This window comes from Bombina bombina, chromosome 2 (assembly GCF_027579735.1).
Source record: "Bombina bombina isolate aBomBom1 chromosome 2, aBomBom1.pri, whole genome shotgun sequence".
NCBI classification, from domain to species: Eukaryota; Metazoa; Chordata; class Amphibia; order Anura; family Bombinatoridae; genus Bombina; species Bombina bombina.
The window spans coordinates 942,832,470-942,855,478 of record NC_069500.1 but is presented as its reverse complement, the minus strand read 5'-3'; the positions used below and the strand labels follow the sequence as shown (position 1 = coordinate 942,855,478).

Genomic DNA, 23,009 nt, shown 5'->3' with positions numbered 1-23,009 from the left:
GGGGTCATTTCCCTTTAAGTGCCATATCAAGATCCATTATCCATTTTTATTAGCTATTAGAGCCACTGGGGCATGTTAATAATTTTTACTCAGACCAATAATCCCACCAATGTTACATCTTGCAGTATACATATTTGGCTAATCTTACACTGTACCATTTATTTGTGTATGATTTTACATATAAGAATATGAAGTCTGGGATTTATTTTGGTTCACAATACAATATATATTTTGTCACATCGTTTATTCAGCCATTTGTTTTAAGATCACAACCACTCACAATTACTAATGGTACTTGTGAGAAAAATAAATATTTTTTTTCTTCCTCCTTAAAAACAAATACATATATTGTGATAAATACATCCATAATTTTACCAAATATATCCATATATTCACCTTTTTTTTTTTTTTTTTAAACAAAAACATAAATTATGCTTACCTGATAATTTCCTTTTCTTCTGATGGAAAGAGTCCACAGCTGCATTCATTACTTTTGGGAAATAAGAACCTGGCCACAAGGAGGAGGCAAAGACACCCCAGCCAAAGGCTTAAATACTCCTCCCACTCCCCTCATCCCTCAGTCATTCTGCCGAGGAACAAGGAACAGTAGAAGAAATATCAGGGTGAAAGGTGCCAGAAGAATAATAAGGATGCCCCACATAAAATTACTGGTGGGGAGCTGTGGACTCTTTCCATCAGAAGAAAAGGAAATGATCAGGTAAGCATAATTTATGTTTTTCTTCTTAAATGGATAGAGTCCACAGCTGCATTCATTACTTTTGGGAAAACAAATACCCAAGCTATAGAGGACACTGAATGCCAAGACGGGAGGGTACAATAGGTGGCCCATACTGAGGGCACCAAAGTTTGAACCTCTACCCGAAGCTGAGAAAATTTTAAGAGGAAAAGCCCCAAAGACACTGACTCGCAGTCAGTCCAGAAGCCAAACTAGAGACCGCAAACGGACTCGACTGGGCCAACAGTCCTCCAGGAGACACCGTCGCCCAACAGACGGTCCCCCACCGCTTATCCCCCACAAATGAAGAAGACACCAGCCGAAACCCCCAAGGGGACAAGGCAAAGGAGAACCAAGGGAAACAACAGGTCAGCTAATACAAAAAAATAACACCTCCAAGAGTGAGCCCAGCTCACAGAGACCTAAAGGGGCTCAAACAGGGGAAGGAGGCCACGCCTATACCAAGCAAAACCCGGGATAAGACCGGACACAGAGACAGAAAAGACGTCTCTCCAACATCCTGCAAGCACGGAATGCAACTGAAGAGGCAAAGTCCTCCCAGTGTCTGACCATAGAATACCAAATCATTTGCCATGAAAAAGTTTGTAATACACACAGGTAAAAAACCCCAAGTTTGAGAACACAGAGTCCATAACAGGACGACACAGAGGGTACTTGCAAGGAGGAAGAAGCAGTCAAGCAAGAAACAGACTGCAAAAGCAACCCCCAGACAGAGGGCATGCTCCAGGACCTACACACAGGTCCCTAAAAAGGGGAACACAAAACCTCAATCGAGGCCCCCCCGAGAAGAGGAGTATACCCTCAGAACACAAAGGAAGAGTAAACCCTCTTCTGACATCAGTGGAGCAAGTTGAAAGGAAAATCTATACCCTAGCAGACTGAGCTAACAGGATAGACTCAACAAGGCTCACACATCCAGGAGTTCCGTTCGGCCATCCTGACCTGCAGACCCACACCCAGCTGGACCGACCCAGCCTCAGGAATCCAAGCCAGGGGAACAAAAGAATCCCGAAACAAGTACAGGAACAAGCGTAAGGATAGCACAGCCATCCCCACAGAGTACAAGTACAACCGACTCTGAAAACAGACAAGGCCATAGACCTAAGGATCTATCAAAATAAAGGCCCAACAAGTCTGACTTGGAGCTAACAAGACCCCGGGGGGAACCAATCCCCCCTTTCCGCCTCCCATCCAGGAGAAGCCCCAAGCAAGGACTCCTCCATAGGAGGAAAGGGATGATGCCGGAAGGGCAACAACTGTTCTCAAGGGCCGAAATCACCGGCTAATGGGAAGAGAAATTCCCAACACAGATGTCCTAGAAAAGGACCCCCCTACAAGTAGCTCACCAAGCAGAGGGACAGCCAACCCATTCGCCTGCAGAGCAGAGAATCCAAGGGAACACTGGCAAGCTGACCAGGGGAATGCAACCCTAAGGCGCACCACAAATTGGACATCCAGCTCCAGCAGCTGGGTATGAACCAACAACCCTTGAGGCGCAAGCCACACAGCTAACCACCAGATGACATGGGCTACTCTGTGGCAAAAAGTAAAAAATACTCCGAAAAAACCTGGCTAACCATGACCAGGTTAGGTAGATGGACCAATGACATAGCCCAAGTTCCCACTACCGTGGAACACCCCAACCAGCCCTGAGATCCAAGATTCCAAAACCACCCAAGAATGGGTCAGGAAAAAGGCCAAGCGAAGCTCAGGGAGAAAACCAGGTCCGGGCACCTAATCGTTCAGGCAAACCTTACCCTAGAACTAAACACCCCAGCTGGCCAAAAAGCCAGACACAAGGGATATGGATGCATATCCAGAGAATCCGGATAGCGAGAAGAACTCAAAATCCCCGACCAAAGGAGGGAACCACCCCTAGCTAAAGTCCAAAGCTCCAAGGAGCAAGGCTAAAAGTCGTATGAAGATACTTCTCAGAGCCTCAGGACAACCAAGGGATACCTCGAGATCAAAAAATCCTACTAGCAGGACTAGTCTCCCTATCACCTCTGCACAAGCAGAGGACACTATGAAGAGAAAGGCACTAAGCCTACCCTGCTCTGGAAAAACCCGAGCTAAACAAATTCCCCGCAGGGAACAACCATCACCCGGAAACACAGATCCTTAAGAGGAGATCCAACTCCCCCAGAGACAATGGAAGAAGACCCAAAGGTCTCTTATAACTCAGACAGACAGTACACGTCAAAGAGTAAGAGCTGTATCTAGATACACTATAAACAGCTTACTCATATACCTGCAAGGTGTCAAGAGCTGCAACTGGTTTCAAACTGCAAACCTTCCGCATGCTAGACAGCTATCCTGTACAAGCTGTTGGACCAAGCCCAAAAGGACAAATCCAGAGGCCTAAAAATGAAGGCCAAACCGCTCAACTGTGGTAAGGGGCGTTAAGCCCTCCAACCCTCCACCACATGGGGGAGGAAAACTCTAAGTTCTGATGAAATCAGATGTCAGAGTGACGCAGCGGAAAAACTCCCCTGCCCGGCCATCTATGACTGAAGGCTATAAGGACTGAAAGAATCCTTCCCACCTCAGGTCCTCTCGGATGCTTAGTTGAACATAAAAAACAATGATAACCTGAGCACTCAGCACTTCTACCGAATTAGCCGAGAAAAGCGCCACGTGTCTGAACAGCCGCAAGACCGAACAAACCCGACAAGGCCTACCTGCACCTAGGATCCTAACCGGCAAGCTGCATAAATTCTCCTTCATAGGGAAAAAAACTGAAAACAGACATTTTTAACATAGGACTAACATGTCCAAAACAACTTCCAAAGAAGTAACAAAGAGTATCAATCCCAGAAGGTTCCCGAAGGAAACAAAAACAAATAAAAAAGACATCCCATTGGATATAAATAAATTATAAGGCAACCCGGAAGTTAACGCCCAAAAACACACAGGCCTCCCAGCAGGACCAGCCAATCTGAGCCCTATCTTTTAAAAAAAAAGACTGAAAATCCCTGTATCTGGTAATGATAGGATCATTCAATAACTGGAAAAACATGTCTGAGCAACACGCGAAGGCTCGCAATCCTGTTACGAAAGGCACAACACTCAGGGACAGTTACACCCGTGGGGAACTGTAGAGGTCCTCCCCAAGGCGGAAGGCCCGGGACAATAGGGCACGAGCACATTCTCAAAGAAACATCTGGACTCTGCAGACGAACAATCGCCAACATTATGTGGAAGCGAAAACATGCTGCAACCCCTGGGAGGGGGAACACGCCACTGTGCATGGAGGAATCAGAAACTGGTTTACCCGCATGTGTAGAAGTATGAATTGGTAGGGAACTCGCCTCTTGGAGGACAGGACCCCCCAGAGGCGGATGGCTCAGCAGTCCCTTGATTCCTTAAGCCAAAGGAACCAGGCGCTCTGAAATGACATACGGAACAAAACTGGTTGACATGTGTCAACGAGGCCAATCCGGATTCGTCACCGGACACAGAATCTGAAATCAAAATAGTCTTAGTATCACAATCCTCCGTAACTGAATCTGAAACGAGCACAGTCTCAGCATCAAAGTCCTCCATAACTGGATAGAGGAAATATAAATATGGACTAAAGTATGAAAACAAAAACGGCACCCGACACCCACAATGGCTGGGGCACTCAACACTTTCTATGACCAGACCCCTGCGGACTAGAATATCTCCTTCACCACATGGTCAGGAATGCGGAAATGGGGAACGGAACGGAACCACGCCCGAACACAAGGTGAACCGAATAGTCCAAAAAAGCGCGTCCAACCAAAAGGCTGTGTCACTTCCAAAGGCCTCAAAGTTCCAATCACGAGCCCAAAAACATCACACATATGCAGGTGGAATCACTTAACAAACATGATTATAAACTCCCCTGTTCAATAACCCCCCCTCAGGAGATATTAACCCTCGATTCCAAGATACTAACAGAGATTTACTGAGACCCTTATGTCATATAGTTAGACCAGCAAAGGTGTGTAACCTCTCAGGAAAACATTCACAGTAAATTGACGATAAAGTAAAATGAAACAATCTTACCGGAATCTACGCCGTGGAACAGGAACACTGCCTTTCAAGTGTGACGAATATTGTCATCGCCTCCGTCATAGACTTGAGAGAAGAAAGCAGGCAGCGGAGCAAATTTCGACAACACTGATTGCCTGAGGAGCTGTTAATATGAGTCGGGATGGTTTCGCAGAAAGACTCTCCCTGCATCTCCGGACTCTAACTTTCATCTAAGCCCTCACTGAGAGACTGACAGGACTACTTAAAACTCCTGTCCCATGCCAAAGAGTACTACCCTCCATAAGAGACAAAAAACAAAAATTAAAAAATTCTGACACGTCTCTGCCAACCTCCTGGGATGAAAGGCAAAGAATGACTGGGGGATGAGGGGAGTGGGAGGAGTATTTAAGCCTTTGGCTGGGGTGTCTTTGCCTCCTCCTGGTGGCCAGGTTCTTATTTCCCAAAAGTAATGAATGCAGCTGTGGACTCTTTCCATTTAAGAAGAAAATAAGATACACAAATACTACTTCTGAAGAACTCTGCGGACATTGGAATTCTGACAAGAAAATATTCCTGTAATCATTTAATCAAGTGGAAAACTTTGTGATTATTTCTGTTTCATAAAATAAATATATAAATATATATATAAATAAATTAAAAGCTTAGAAGTCTCGTTTTGTTTTTAACTGAATAATCTGCGCACAGACATTTGTATTGTATAGTTACTAGACCTTTACATCACTATTTTGCTAAAATAAATTTAAACAAAAAATGTAATGTGTAAAACATGCTATTGTAAATACATGACATACAATCTGGGAAATATGTGTTCTATCAACCATGAGTAATGTCCAAGACAAACCCTAAACTGTACTTTAGTATTTTGTTACGTGTTGCATTTGGCTATGATAGGATAAACAGTAAGATTCATTGTGAGACAGCTTATAAACATAACTATGCATATGAGATACACTGTTCCGTACCATCTGCAAGAGTCAGGCAATGATGGTTGCCACAGGAAACCTGCAGAATCTTCTGTTGATTTAGCTTCTTGATTAACCTATAGAATAAGGTAGTTACAGAATGTTCCAGAAATACATTTGGGCACAATGGTTTGCAATGAATTGAAACATTTTAAAAGGGGAGATGAACATGCAAAAATGAGGTAAAAACAGTAATAAGGTTTTGAAATTTTCGGATTCACTAATATGAGCAAAATCTTTCCAATCGCTATGTCTTTGTTTGAATCCAAGTAATTAAGTCAAAATTTGAGATTTTTTTGCCCACAGGTAAGAGGTCTTTCTTTTTTCAATTAAATGGGCAATATACTGTAAAATAGTTTTTTCCCTTAATTTGTTTACAATGACTTGTTATGCCAGCTGCAGAGTATAAAATGTATGAGAAGTGGTTCCTTTGGGTTTATTGTTCTATATGAAATAGCTATTTTTGTTCTTTAAAGCCACAACCCATTACAATGGGTTAAGCTTGCAGGGAAATCAGGTCTCCTTATTTTATCAATTTCTGCACACACAAATGCTTCCTTATCTTATATATGACTGTATACCAAAGCCCAATAAATAGAGAGAACAATTGACAATTAGCATTGTATTACTTCTCTCTCCTAACCCCTACTGGGAGTGTAATTTCTTCTGGTGCTATTTCCACTGCTTTTCTATATACAATACTTAAGTATTTAAATTTCCAGTTTAGGTGGGGAAGGCACAGGCAAAATACAGCTATTTCAAATGTTAAAATAAAAAGGTAAATTAACTATTTCTGAGCAATTTAATACACTCCAGCAGAAAAGCAGGATAATTAGGAACAAACTAAAGGGGAGAAAAATGTAGGATACACTGTCCCTTAAAAAGGACAGTTTTTATATCAATGCAGTTTGTTTACATGCAACTAAGGTGTCTCCCAGCGCTTTTTTGTGTGTACACAGGCACAATGTTTCAGTCCGTATGTTAACAAACAGACAGTAACCTGCTTGACTTCTGGCTAACAGAAACGGTCTGGGGCAATACAGCTTCTGACTGGCTGAGTTGCTCTGGCCTCCAACTGGGGTAGAGCATAATCAAATAAACATAGCACTTTTCAGTAATGTAAAACATTGTTTTACATGCCAGAATAAATACATTCTACTGGATTAAATTGTATGCATGCCATTAAACCAGAAAAACTGCAGATTTCACGTTGACTTTTTCAGTGGGCTCAAACATCCTTAGGTTGCCATATATCACTGGTTTTCAAACCTGTGCTCAGACCTCCATAACAGGCCACATTTTTGAGGATTTCTGAACTGGAGCACAGGTGAAATAATAAGCTGATTAATAAACATGGTTACTTTACCTGCTCTCATCCAAGGTAATCCTGAAAACCTGGCCTGTTGGGGAGGGGCCTTAATGACAGGTTTGAAATTCCAGTGCCATATATCAAACACAAATGGCAGAAGTGTATCTGGTTTAACAGGAGTATCTACTGAAATACCTCTTCACATTAAATAGCTGCTTTACAAGCTATTGCTCACACGGTTTAAAAATATTCGGATGACAAAAGTTACATAAAAACCTGTCTTTAAACTACAATAAATAGTTTTTTTCCCTAATTTGTAAAATAGAACTGGGATATTTTGTGCAATAAAATGGATTTAAAGAATGGAATTGGAATTTAACAGTTGCTTTAAAGGGATGCTAAACACATTTTTTCATCCATGATTCAGATACAACATGCAATTTTAAGCAACTTTCTAATTTACTCCTATTATCAATTTTTTTTTCGTTCTCTTGCTATCTTTATTTAAAAATCAGGAATGTTAAGCTTAGGAGCCAGCCCATTTTAGGTTCAGCACCATGGATAGCGCTTTCCTATTGGTGGCTGACATTTAGCCACCAATAAGCAAGCATAACCCAGGTTCTCAACCAAAAAAAGGGCCGGCTTTTAAGCTTTACATTTCTGTTGTTTAAAAAAAAAAAAAAAAAAAAGATAGCAAGAGAATGAAGAAAAATTGATAATAGGAGTAAATTAGTTGCTTAAATTGCATGCTATATCTGAATCATTAAAGAAAAAAATTGGGTTTAGTGTTCCTTTAAGTATACTTCTGCAAGGCTATGAAAAATATTAATGGGCATTTCTGTGCATTTGACATTTCACATATAGATGCAAAACAGTTATCTTGGCACAAAATAAATGAAGTATAAATAAAATACAATTTGAAATTAAATAAAAACAGATAAAAATATGTAAAGGTAACATGAATAAGGTTTCAAAATTAACTGGGAAAAGCACTTTAATCAATAAATAAAAGCAAGTAATTTTATCACATGGAAGTATTTTAACAGTAATGATAACACATTTATATGTAATAAAGTTTTTGGTAAATACCAAGAGTTTCTAAATGGAATTCTCAGATACAAGAAATCTTTTGACCAAAAAAGAGAAAAACAAATATATTAAAAATATAAATAGAAAATAATATTAAGAAAAATTCCAGATTAAAAAGTCTACATTTAAATGATCTTACATTATTGTTAATAATTTTGAAACTACTGTCTGCAAAAAAACAAAACAAAAAAAAACAAAAACAACTTGTGTGTCAGAAGATAATTAAAAGGGACATGAAACCCATTTTTTTCATGATTCAGATAGAGCATGCAAGTTTAAATAACTTTCCAATTTACTTCTATTATCTAATTTGTTTTGTTCTCTAGATATCCTTTTAAAAGGATACTAGAGCTGCAACAACTAATCGTCATAATCAATAATAATCGATTATGAAAATAGTTGTCAACAAATCTCATAATCTATTAATCGATTAGTTGGTTTGCAATTTGTTGGTCTGTGCACAACACCAGCTACTTCACTCCAATGAACTCCTGCACATGGTATTGTGTTTTATGGTTAGGTCCTTAGCCTAAAGGACGTCTACAGACGTCTACTTTTCACTTTTTCAGGACAGTATACGTTTACAACTACCCCTGACTTATGTGCAACCCAGATATAATAGTCATCATTTGGATTGTTTATATTAAATCTGGTGATTTGGAACTATGCTTTTCATGATATAGTGCAAAGCTTGTTGTTTACACCTTGCCCCTAGATTGATGGGAGTTATTTAAATTGATGTGCACTATTATCTGTTTGCACAATTATTAGCGTATTGCTTGTTATTGCTGATTATATGTACTGTATAAATAAATGTGTAAGGCTATGTCCTGTTATTGATATACAGTCCTTAGCGCTTTTGATTTTATTTTTTATTGTTTTTTTATATTTTTAATAAATTGTGATAATATGTACCAGATTCAACCTTTATAAGTATATATCTTTTATTTTTAGAGCGGACTAGATATTTCCCCTAACCTTATAGCTGGTTATTTACCATTGCATATAGATATTCAAGATATTTTTATGTTAGAATGAAGTCAAGGGTTACTTTATTGAGAGGCCCCTTGCCAAGGTAGAAAACACTTAGCATTGGTGAAGAGCTAACAAAGATAAATATCCCACTTTGGTGAAATTGGCAAAACCCTACTTATACACCTCAACAGCCTTTTCTCTGTTGCAGGAAATATAGCTGCAAACAGAGAACCAGCCTTAATCAGAAGCATGTGGACATGTTGAGATTTTTGCATTTCAATGCAAAGTTTCTGAAAGAGTGAATAACAGAATGTTATTAACAGTGATAGTCTAACTCTTTCTATTTCTACCTCTTTTCAAACAGTTTGTGGTTTTGTTTAATTATAAAACTGTGCTCTGCTGCTTAAAAATAGAAGAAACAGTTGTGTTAATGTAAAGTTTTAGTCTGAAGTTTATATTTGTAACACTCATTATGTGAATTTAATTTAAAACATAGAAAACTATTATTGATTCTCTTTTTATCCGATTAGTCGATTAATCGAAAAAATAATCGGCCGATTAATCGATTATGAAAATAATCGTTAGTTGCAGCCCTAAAGGATACCTAGGTAGACTCATGATCTGCTAATTGGTGGCTGCACATATTTGCCTCATGTTATTGGCTCACTCAATGCATTCAGCTTGTTCCTAGTAGTGCATTGCTGCTTCTTCAACAAAGGATACCAAGAGAATTAAGCAAATAAGATAATATACATAAATAAGAAAACGGTTTAAAATTGTATTATCTACCGGAATAATGAAAGAAATAATTTTGGTTTCATGCCCCTTTAAGGCAAAGTAGGCATTACAGGACACACCTTACTTTCTAGGCTGTAGTGCAAGTCGCTTTGTCAGTTTAAAAAAATCTAAATTACATATAAAAACATTACAAAGTCTGATACATTATAAAATAAAAAATAAAATCTGTCAACAGTAAAAGACAGCAACCTTAAAGGGACACCATACTTTAAAGGGAAATTAAACCAATTTTTTTTTCTTTCATGGTTCAGATAGAGCTTGTGATTTTAAAAAAACTTTCCAATTTACTTCTATTAACTTAATTTTTTTTGGTATCCTTCATTAAAAAGGATACCTAGGAGCTGCTGATTGGTTGCTGCACATAAACTCTTTATGTTATTGGTTCACCCATTGTGTTAACCAGCTCCCAGTAGTGCATTGAGAATAAAGCAAATTAGATAATACAAGTAAATTGGGAAGTTGTTTAAAATTGTATCCTGTGTCTGAATCATGAAAGAATTTTTTTTGGTTTCATGTCCCTTTAAAATAAGTTTGTCATCCATATGAAAAAGGCAGCTTTTAAAAAATCATGCTGAGAATTTGTTTTTTTGTCTGAAAATGTAAAATGTATTTAAATGTAAAGAAGAATACTAGTATCTGCAGTGCTCCTATTAAAAATCTGAATCATAAAATAAACATTTTGGGATTTTAATATGACAGAAAAATCTGGTCTTTAGTCTATCCCTTTAAATAAATTCTCTCATGCGTGCTTTGCTTTTTCTTAATCACAAAATCAGCCCTTTTACATTTAGTCTTATTTGCAGTATAGAGTTTCCTCTATACAAAAACATGTTTTTTTCAATTATATTTAAGGCCCAGCAAAAGGGTTAAAAAATGCTGCCATTTTGAGAACTGCCTCCACGTCCTTATATAATATAATATTTTTTTTTTTTACTTCTTTCCACAATTAAAGTGAAGATCAATTTTGATGAATAAGTGCCCGGTTTTTAATAATCCTATTAAAAATAAGGGCACTTTAATTCATCAAAATTCACATTTCACTACTTTTCTTCAAAAACGTACCCCTTTTAATCCTCAAAGCCGCTCTAGCGCTTCTTCCGCCCGTCGCAAGCCCTCTTCGCGGGTCCAAAATGATGAATCCGTCTTCCTCCAATCACTGCGTTGCATCAGGCCATTATCCCCCCGGGGGGGGGGAAGCCGTGATTAGAGGAAGCCGGATTCGTCATTTCTAACGTAAGAAGAGGCTTTCGACGGCGGGGGGAAATCGCTGGAGCGGCTTTTAGGATTAAAAGGTAAATTTTTGAAGAAAATGAGTGAAATGTCAATTTTGATGATTTAAAGTGCCCTTGTTTTTAATAGGTTTATTAAAAACCGGGCACTAATTCATCCACATTGAACTTCACTTTCATCTCTTGTGAAATAGGACTATGTATGAAGGATGCTGTAAAGTCCAATAGCTAACACAGTTAATGAGTAAACCTTTAGAACACAATACAGCTAATACAGAAATTAAAGGGACATTGTACACTAGATTTGTATTTGCTTATTTTATATATATAATCCATTTATATATCCCATATGGGAGTGTTTTGTGATTTTGTAATTGTATAGTTTTGCTTATTTATAAATAACATTGTGATGATTTTCAAACCAAGCCCCAAAGTTTTAGATGTATACGGATGTCTACAGACTCCTCCTTGCTCCTGTTTGTATAATCAGTCTTTTCATATGTAGGAGAGGGAGGTGTCTGCATTTCATGCTTTCTCAGCCCATTTCAGTGGGTGTCCCAACCTTACCTCATCAACATCAGGGAGCTTCTAAGTAAATTTTAAAAAGGTTTTATACTGGATTTTTATATCAGTCCCTGTACATATTTTTCTTTATAGTAGTGTATTACATGTAGTTATATGAAAATTGGCGTAAGCTGTCCCTTTAAATCCCTTTTCTTTGATACAGTTGACAAACAACGGCATATCAATAATTTATCAAATATTTTCTTTTTATGGTTCACATTTGGCTCCATTTCACTTTATGAAAAACTGCAACATTTAGAACTCTATACGTATGCCTTTTTATCACCTAATTTGTACATTTATCATTACCATTCTGATCACCTGTAAATTAGAGACATGCGACTCCTGGCTCAAAAGAGTGATTTTTTATTTTTTTAAACAAGGTTTGAGGGGGAGATATGGGCTCAGTAAAAACCTCTCCCACTCAAAATAGAAAATATCACCAGTGTTCTATAATGCAGGTGATAAGCAATTCTCATGGTGACCTCCTGCATCCTAGGAGGACAAGTGACTTGTTATTTTACAGAGGGTTCCCCTCCATCAGATAAGTTGTCCCTTGTGTCTACTGGTCAAACAGGAGGCAAATAGGGGCTTTATTATAGCCCCACTCCACCAAGACAAAACTTCCTGGTAACTAGTGATGGAGGTGATCTATGTTGTTTAGCAGTTACCTACATCTTAAAGAATCATATTTAAATAGACTCTCCTATTTCTGATGAAGCCTTGTGTGGCTCTCTAAAATGGATGGCATGACGTTAAAATATGAGCTCCATAAATGCACCCCCCCTACACCATAAGGCACAGAGAAATAGCTGTAACTCTGGACACTTCCTCTTGGCGTGTGATGTCATCACATGATGATGTCACCATGTGAGAACCGCCATTGGGATACTAACAATTCTAGAACCAGAAAACTAAGAACAACTGTGTCCATAAGATAAGTGTCATCCACAGCACACAGAAGAGAACGCAACATATGGAGCTGTGTCGTTATCCACACAGAAGCAGTTACAGGATATTGTACTCATTGCCCCTGTGTTCCACCTAGAAGAGGGCATTTCATTATATAGTAAACATTTTTTACAAATGGAAATCCCCAAGCTGAATAAACAGTTTCTCAAACTTAGGGAAGTGTCACTGTTTGCCAATTGAGCTATGACAGTTAACCTTATCTTAGAGAACAATTGATAAGTAGGTATCAGCTGTGCACAAGCATGCATTTCCTGTTAGTTTCATTTTAAAATTAAGTACCTTTTACCTAACCTGAATATGTAAAAATACATTTTGAAAATGGTTTGAGTACAATGCCCCTTAAAACCTTGTATACATAACGACATGGAAATAGAATAATAAAAGTGATATATTAAATACATTTAAATACTTCACTAGGATAGCTCCCTGCCTTATATTAATTAATACTTATATCCTAAAACACTTTTGTTGCCAGGCACTTGCTTATATTTAAACCATTTGCTGGACCAAAATAAAAAAATAAAAAAACACAGACTAAGCATCTGATACTAACAGGAAAATAAATGTACAACAATGCATTACTGCAAAAGTGATTAAAGGGGATATGAAACCTAAAAAAAATATTTTGTGATTTAGACAGAGCATACAATTTTAACATAGTTTCCAATTTACTTTTATTATCAAATTTACTTTCTTTTCATGGTATTGTTTGTTGAAGAAATACTTAGGTAGGTGTCAGGAGCACTGCAGGTGTCTGCAGGAAATAGTGCTGCCACCTAGTGGCAAAATGGATCACATTCTTGCAAAACTGCTGCCAAAGAAAAATTTGGGGTTTCATGTCCCTTTAAGTTAGAGGAACATGAAAAGCAAAATTAAACTTTCATGGTTCAAATAGACCATAAAATGATAAGACACTTTTCAAATCTACTTCTATTATCACCATTTCTTTGTTCTCTTCATAGCCTTTATTGAAGAGCATACCTAAGTAGGCTCAGGAGCATGCACATCTCTCGATAACTAGATGGCAGCAGCATCGGCAACAACATAAGGTTTCAAACACTGCTGTCATTCAGTGCTTGGGACAGATGCACGCTCCTGAGCCTACCTATGTATGCTATTCAATAAATGATGCTAAAAAGAACAAATTAAATCTGACTACAGAATGCTCTCTCTGAATGATAAAAGTTTAATTTTGACTTTCATGCAATTTTACAGGAACCCATCAGTGAGTGATTCTGCAGACATACAATATAGTGAGGACGTTATCGTCATGCCGTCTATACTGTACCTTGGCACAGGAATGGTGGTTTCTATCATGGAATGTCCAAGCTGTCCATCAGCTCCTGATCCCCATGAGAAGAGATGACCCTGGGAATTAAGGGCCAGGTTATGGAACTGTCCACATGCCACATGGATTATGTGCTCACCATCCAAACCTGTAACTTGACCTGAAAACAATGCAGAGAAATGACACTAGTTAGGATACATAGCCATAAAGCATAAAAAACATAATTTATGTAAGAACTTACCTGAAAATTCATTTCTTTCATATTAGCAAGAGTCCATGAGCTAGTGACGTATGGGATATACATTCCTACCAGGAGGGGCAAAGTTTCCCAAACCTCAAAATGCCTATAAATACACCCCTCACCACACCCACAAATCAGTTTAACGCATAGCCAAGAAGTGGGGTGATAAGAAAAAAGTGCGAAAGCATAAAAAATAAGGAACTGGAATAATTGTGCTTTATACAAAAAAATCATAACCACCACAAAAAAGGGTGGGCCTCATGGACTCTTGCTAATATGAAAGAAATGAATTTATCAGGTAAGTTCTTACATAAATTATGTTTTCTTTCATGTAATTAGCAAGAGTCCATGAGCTAGTGACGTATGGGATAATGAATACCCAAGATGTGTATCTTCCACGCAAGAGTCACTAGAGAGGGAGGGATAAAATAAAAACAGCCAATTCCGCTGAAAATAATCCACACCCAAAACAAAGTTTAAATCTTATAATGAAAAAAAACTGAAATTATAAGCAGAAGAATCAAACTGAAACAGCTGCCTGAAGTACTTTTCTACCAAAAACTGCTTCAGAAGAAGAAAACACATCAAAATGGTAGAATTTAGTAAAAGTATGCAAAGAAGACCAAGTTGCTGCTTTGCAAATCTGATCAACCGAAGCTTCATTCCTAAACGCCCAGGAAGTAGAAACTGACCTAGTAGAATGAGCTGTAATCCTTTGAGGCGGAGTTTTACCCGACTCAACATAAGCATGATGAATCAAAGACTTTAACCAAGACGCCAAAGAAATGGCAGAGGCCTTCTGACCTTTCCTAGAACCGGAAAAGATAACAAATAGACTAGAAGTCTTTCGGAAATTTTTAGTAGCTTCAACATAATATTTCAAAGCTCTAACTACATCCAAAGAATGCAACGATCTTTCCTTAGAATTCTTAGGATTAGGACACAATGAAGGAACCACAATTTCTTTACTAATGTTGTTAGAATTCACAACCTTAGGTAAAAATTTAAAAGAAGTTCGCAACACCGCCTTATCCTGATGAAAAATCAGAAAAGGAGACTCACAAGAAAGAGCAGATAATTCAGAAACTCTTCTAGCAGAAGAGATGGCCAAAAGAAACAAAACTTTCCAAGAAAGTAATTTAATGTCCAGCGAATGCATAGGTTCAAATGGAGGAGCTTGAAGAGCCCCCAGAACCAAATTCAAACTCCAAGGAGGAGAAATTGATTTAATAACAGGTTTTATACGAACCAAAGCTTGTACAAAACAATGAATATCAGGAAGATTAGCAATCTTTCTGTGAAAAAGAACAGAAAGAGCAGAGATTTGTCCTTTCAAGGAACTTGCAGACAAACCTTTATCCAAACCATCCTGAAGAAACTGTAAAATTCTAGGAATTCTAAAAGAATGCCAAGAAAAATGATGAGAAAAACACCAAGAAATGTAAATCTTCCAGACTCGATAATATATCTTCCTAGATACAGATTTACGAGCCTGTAACATAGTATTAATCACAGAGTCAGAGAAACCTCTATGACTGAGAATCAAGCGTTCAATCTCCATACCTTCAAATTTAAGGATTTGAGATCCTGATGGAAAAAAGGACCTTGCGATAGAAGGTCTGGTCTTAACGGAAGAGTCCACGGTTGGCAAGTGGCCATCCGGACAAGATCCGCATACCAAAACCTGTGAGGCCATGCTGGAGCCACCAGCAGAACAAACGAGCACTCCTTTAGAATCTTGGAAATCACTCTTGGAAGAAGAACTAGAGGCGGAAAGATATAGGCAGGATGATACTTCCAAGGAAGTGACAATGCATCCACTGCCTCCGCCTGAGGATCCCTGGATCTGGACAGATACCTGGGAAGCTTCTTGTTTAGATGAGAAGCCATCAGATCTATTTCTGGAAGTCCCCACATTTGAACAATCTGAAGAAATACCTCTGGGTGAAGAGACCATTCGCCCGGATGTAACGTTTGGCGACTGAGATAATCCGCTTCCCAATTGTCTATACCTGGGATATGAACCGCAGAAATTAGACAGGAGCTGGATTCCGCCCATACCAGTATTCGAGATACTTCTTTCATAGCCAGAGGACTGTGAGTCCCTCCTTGATGATTGACATATGCCACGGTTGTGACATTGTCCGTCTGAAAACAAATGAACGACTCTCTCTTTAGAAGAGGCCATGACTGAAGAGCTCTGAAAATTGCACGGAGTTCCAAAATGTTGATTGGTAATCTCACCTCCTGAGATTCCCAAACCCCTTGTGCTGTCAGAGACCCCCAAACAGCTCCCCAACCTGTCAGACTTGCATCTGTTGAAATCACAGTCCAGGTCGGAAGAACAAAAGAAGCCCCCTGAACTAAACGATGGTGGTCTGTCCACCACGTCAGAGAGTGTCGTACAATCGGTTTTAAAGATATTAATTGAGATATCTTTGTATAATCCCTGCACCACTGGTTCAGCATACAGAGCTGAAGAGGTCGCATGTGAAAACGAGCAAAGGGGATCGCGTCCGATGCAGCAGTCATAAGACCTAGAATTTCCATGCATAAGGCTACCGAAGGGAATGATTGAGACTGAAGGTTTCGACAAGCTGAAACTAATTTTAGACGTCTCTTGTCTGTCAGAGACAGAGTCATGGACACAATCTATCTGGAAACCTAAAAAGGTTACCCTTGTCTGAGGAATCAATGAACTTTTTGGTAAATTGATCCTCCAACCATGTTCTCGAAGAAACAATACAAGTCGATTCGTATGAGATTCTGCTAAATGTGAAGACTGAGCAAGTACCAAGATATCGTCCAAATAAGGAAATACCACAATACCCTGTTCTCTGATTACAGACAGAAGGGCACCGAGAACCTTTGTAAAAATCCTTGGAGCTGTTGCTAGGCCAAACGGCAGAGCCACAAACTGGTAATGCTTGTCTAGGAAAGAGAATCTCAGAAACTGATAGTGATCTGGATGAATCGGAATATGCAGATATGCATCCTGTAAATCTATTGTGGACATATAATGCCCTTGCTGAACAAAAGGCAGAATAGTCCTTATAGTTACCATTTTGAATGTTGGTATCCTTACATAATGATTCAATATTTTTAAATCCAGAACTGGTCTGAAGGAATTCTCCTTCTTTGGTACAATGAAGAGATTTGAGTAAAACCCCAGCCCCTGTTCCAGAACTGGAACTGGCATAATTACTCCAGCCAACTCTAGATCTGAAACACATTTCAGAAATGCTTGAGCCTTCACTGGATTTACTGGGACACGGGAAAGAAAAAATCTTCTTGCAGGAGGCCTTATCTTGAAGCCTATTCTGTACCCTTGTGAAACAATGTTCTGAATCCAAAGATTGTGAATCGAATTGATCCAAATTTCTTTGAAAAATCGTAATCTGCCCCGTACCAGCTGGGCTGGAATGAGGGCCGCACCTTCATGTTGACTTGGGAGCTGGCTTTGGCTTTCTAAAAGGCTTGGATTTATTCCAGACTGGAGATGGTTTCCAAACTGATACCGCTCCTGTAGGGGAAGGATCAGGCTTTTGTTCCTTATTGTGACGAAAGGAACGAAAACGATTAGTAGACCTAAATTTACCTTTAGATTTTTTATCCTGTGGTAAAAAAGTTCCTTTCCCCCCAGTAACAGTTGAAATAATAGAATCCAACTGTGAACCAAATAATTTATTACCCTGGAAAGAAAGGGAAAGCAAAGTTGACTTAGAAGACATATCAGCATTCCAAGTTTTAAGCCATAAAGCTCTTCTGGCTAAAATAGCTAGAGACATATACCTGACATCAACCCTAATGATATCAAAGATGGCATCACAAATAAAATTATTAGCATGTTGAAGAAGATTAACAATGCTATGAGAATTATGATCTGTTACTTGTTGCGCTAAAGCTTCCAACCAAAAAGTTGAAGCTGCAGCAACATCCGCTAAAGATATAGCAGGTCTAAGAAGATTACCTGAACATAAGTAAGCTTTTCTTAGAAAGGATTCACTCTTCCTATCTAAAGGATCCTTAAAGGAAGTACTATCTGCCGTAGGAATAGTAGTACGTTTAGCAAGAGTAGAGATAGCCCCATCAACCTTAGGGATTTTGTCCCAAAACTCTAATCTGTCAGATGGCACAGAATAGAATTGCTTAAAGTGTTTAGGAGTAAATGAATTACCCAAATTATTCCATTCCCTGGAAATTACTTCAGAAATAGCATCAGGGACAGGAAAAACTTCTGGAATAACTACAGGAGATTTAAAAACCTTATTTAAACGTTTAGATTTAGTATCAAGAGGACCAGATTCCTCTATTTCTAATGCAATTAAGACTTCTTTAAGTAAAGAACGAATAAATTCCATTTTGAATAAATATGAAGATTTATCAGCATCAACCTCTGAAACAGAATCTTCTGAACCAGAGGAATCATTATCAGAATCAGAATGATGATGTTCATTTAAAAATTCATCTGAAAAATGAGAAGTTTTAAAAGACCTTTTACGTTTACTAGAAGGAGGAATAACAGACATAGCCTTCTTAATGGATTTAGAAACAAAATCTCTTATGTTAACAGGAACACTCTGAGTATTAGATGTTGATGGAACAGCAACAGGTAATGTAACATTACTAAAGGAAATATTATCTGCATTAACAAGTTTGTCATGACATTCATTACAAACAACAGCTGGAGTAACAGATACCACAAGTTTACAGCAAATACACTTAACTTTGGTAGATCCAGCATCAGGCAGCGATTTTCCAGAAGTATCTTCTGATTCAGGGTCAATCAGAGACATCTTGCAATATGTAATAGAAAAAACAACATATAAAGCAAAATTGATCAAATTCCTTAAATGACAGTTTCAGGAATGGGAAAAAATGCCAGTGAACAAGCTTCTAGCAACCAGAAGCAAATAAACAATAAGACTTAAATAATGTGGAGACAATAATGACGCCCATATTTTTTAGCGCCAAAAGAGACGCCCACATTATTTGGCGCCTTAATGCTTTAAGCGCCAAAAATGACGCCACATCCGGTAACGCCGACACTTTTGGCGCAAAAATGGCAAAAAAGTCCGCAACTTCCGGTGACAAGTATGACGCCGGAAATAAAGAAAAAAAATTTGCGCCAAAAAAGTCCGCGCCAAGAATGACGCAATAAAATGAAGCATTTTCAGCCCCCGCGAGCCTAACAGCCCACAGGGAAAAAGTCAAATTTTAAAGTAAGAAAAAAAAAAAATTGATTATTCAAATGCATTATCCCAAATAATGAAACTGACTGTCTGAAAACAGAATTTATGTTTACCTGATAAATTACTTTCTCCAACGGTGTGTCCGGTCCACGGCGTCATCCTTACTTGTGGGATATTCTCTTCCCCAACAGGAAATGGCAAAGAGCCCAGCAAAGCTGGTCACATGATCCCTCCTAGGCTCCGCCTACCCCAGTCATTCGACCGACGTTAAGGAGGAATATTTGCATAGGAGAAACCATATGATACCGTGGTGACTGTAGTTAAAGAAAATAAATTATCAGACCTGATTAAAAAACCAGGGCGGGCCGTGGACCGGACACACCGTTGGAGAAAGTAATTTATCAGGTAAACATAAATTCTGTTTTTTCCAACATAGGTGTGTCCGGTCCACGGCGTCATCCTTACTTGTGGGAACCAATACCAAAGCTTTAGGACACGGATGAAGGGAGGGAGCAAATCAGGTCACCTAAATGGAAGGCACCACGGCTTGCAAAACCTTTCTCCCAAAAACAGCCTCAGAAGAAGCAAAAGTATCAAACTTGTAAAATTTGGTAAAAGTGTGCAGTGAAGACCAAGTCGCTGCCCTACATATCTGATCAACAGAAGCCTCGTTCTTGAAGGCCCATGTGGAAGCCACAGCCCTAGTGGAATGAGCTGTGATTCTTTCAGGAGGCTGCCGTCCGGCAGTCTCGTAAGCCAATCTGATGATGCTTTTAATCCAAAAAGAGAGAGAGGTAGAAGTTGCTTTTTGACCTCTCCTTTTACCAGAATAAACAACAAACAAGGAAGATGTTTGTCTAAAATCCTTTGTAGCATCTAAATAGAATTTTAGAGCACGAACAACATCCAAATTGTGCAACAAACGTTCCTTCTTCGAAACAGGTTTCGGACACAAAGAAGGCACGACTATCTCCTGGTTAATGTTTTTGTTAGAAACAACTTTTGGAAGAAAACCAGGTTTAGTACGTAAAACCACCTTATCTGCATGGAACACCAGATAAGGAGGAGAACACTGCAGAGCAGATAATTCTGAAACTCTTCTAGCAGAAGAAATTGCAACCAAAAACAAAACTTTCCAAGATAATAACTTAATATCAACGGAATGTAAGGGTTCAAACGGAACCCCCTGAAGAACTGAAAGAACTAAGTTGAGACTCCAAGGAGGAGTCAAAGGTTTGTAAACAGGCTTGATTCTAACCAGAGCCTGAACAAAGGCTTGAACATCTGGCACAGCTGCCAGCTTTTTGTGAAGTAACACAGACAAGGCAGAAATCTGTCCCTTCAAGGAACTTGCAGATAACCCTTTCTCCAATCCTTCTTGGAGAAAAGATAGAATCTTAGGAATCTTTACCTTGTCCCAGGGGAATCCTTTAGATTCACACCAACAGATATATTTTTTCCATATTTTGTGGTAAATTTTTCTAGTTACAGGCTTTCTGGCCTGAACAAGAGTATCAATAACAGAATCTGAGAACCCTCGTTTTGATAAAATCAAGCGTTCAATCTCCGAGCAGTCAGCTGGAGTGAGACCAGATTCGGATGTTCGAACGGACCTTGAACAAGAAGGTCTCGTCTCAAAGGTAGCTTCCATGGTGGAGCCGATGACATATTCACCAGATCTGCATACCAAGTCCTGCGTGGCCACGCAGGAGCTATCAAGATCACCGACGCCCTCTCCTGATGGATCCTGGCTACCAGCCTGGGGATGAGAGGAAACGGCGGGAATACATAAGCTAGTTTGAAGGTCCAAGGTGCTACTAGTGCATCTACTAGAGTCGCCTTGGGATCCCTGGATCTGGACCCGTAGCAAGGAACCTTGAAGTTCTGACGAGAGGCCATCAGATCCATGTCTGGAATGCCCCACAGTAGAGTGATTTGGGCAAAGATTTCCGGATGGAGTTCCCACTCCCCCGGATGCAATGTCTGACGACTCAGAAAATCCGCTTCCCAATTTTCCACTCCTGGGATGTGGATTGCAGACAGGTGGCAGGAGCGAGTCTCCGCCCATTGAATGATTTTGGTCACTTCTTCCATCGCCAGGGAACTCCTTGTTCCCCCCTGATGGTTGATGTACGCAACAGTCGTCATGTTGTCTGATTGAAACCGTATGAACTTGGCCTTCGCTAGCTGAGGCCAAGCCTTGAGAGCATTGAATATCGCTCTCAGTTCCAGAATATTTATCGGTAGAAGAGATTCTTCCCGAGACCAAAGACCCTGAGCTTTCAGGGATCCCCAGACCGCGCCCCAGCCCATCAGACTGGCGTCGGTCGTGACAATGACCCACTCTGGTCTGCGGAAGGTCATCCCTTGTGACAGGTTGTCCAGGGACAGCCACCAACGGAGTTAGTCTCTGGTCCTCTGATTTACTTGTATCTTCGGAGACAAGTCTGTATAGTCCCCATTCCACTGACTGAGCATGCACAGTTGTAATGGTCTTAGATGAATGCGCGCAAAAGGAACTATGTCCATTGCCGCTACCATCAAACCTATTACTTCCATGCACTGCACTATGGAAGGAAGAGGAACGGAATGAAGTGTCCGACAAGAGTTTAGAAGTTTTGTTTTTCTGGCCTCTGTCAGAAAAATCCTCATTTCTAAGGAGTCTATAATTGTTCCCAAGAAGGGAACCCTTGTCGACAGAGATAGAGAACTCTTTTCCACGTTCACTTTCCATCCGTGAGATCTGAGAAAGGCCAGGACTATGTCCGTGTGAGCCTTTGCTCGAGGAAGGGACAACGCTTGAATCAGAATGTCGTCCAAGTAAGGTACTACTGCAATGCCCCTTGGTCTTAGCACCGCTAGAAGGGACCCTAGTACCTTTGTGAAAATCCTTGGAGCAGTGGCTAATCCGAAGGGAAGCGCCACGAACTGGTAATGCTTGTCCAGGAATGCGAACCTTAGGAACCGATGATGTTCCTTGTGGATAGGAATATGTAGATACGCATCCTTTAAATCCACCGTGGTCATGAATTGACCTTCCTGGATGGAAGGAAGAATTGTTCGAATGGTTTCCATCTTGAACGATGGAACCTTGAGAAACTTGTTTAAGATCTTGAGATCTAAGATTGGTCTGAACGTTCCCTCTTTTTTGGGAACTATGAACAGATTGGAGTAGAACCCCATCCCTTGTTCTCCTAATGGAACAGGATGAATGACTCCCATTTTTAGCAGGTCTTCTACACAATGTAAGAATGCCTGTCTTTTTATGTGGTCTGAAGACAATTGAGACCTGTGGAACCTCCCCCTTGGGGGAAGCCCCTTGAATTCCAGAAGATAACCTTGGGAGACTATTTCTAGTGCCCAAGGATCCAGAACATCTCTTGCCCAAGCCTGAGCGAAGAGAGAGAGTCTGCCCCCCACCAGATCCGGTCCCGGATCGGGGGCCAACATTTCATGCTGTCTTGGTAGCAGTGGCAGGTTTCTTGGCCTGCTTTCCCTTGTTCCAGCCTTGCATTGGTCTCCAGGCTGGCTTGGCTTGAGAAGTATTACCCTCTTGTTTAGAGGACGTAGCACTTGGGGCTGGTCCGTTTCTACGAAAGGGACGAAAATTAGG

At 39.7% G+C, this 23,009-nt stretch overlaps 1 protein-coding gene across 2 annotated transcripts in view; it reads right to left on the bottom strand.

Annotated features, from left to right (window-relative positions):
- HERC3 (HECT and RLD domain containing E3 ubiquitin protein ligase 3) overlaps positions 1-23,009 on the bottom strand; it is a 299,938-nt gene that overhangs the window by 160,859 nt on the left and 116,070 nt on the right. For both annotated transcript variants that reach the window (XM_053703420.1, XM_053703421.1), the window contains exons 3-4: positions 13,964-14,123; positions 5,740-5,816 (exon numbers count right to left, since the gene is read on the bottom strand). In XM_053703420.1, coding sequence (XP_053559395.1) covers positions 5,740-5,816; positions 13,964-14,123 — 237 coding nt within the window. The remainder of the gene's footprint in view (positions 1-5,739; positions 5,817-13,963; positions 14,124-23,009) is intronic.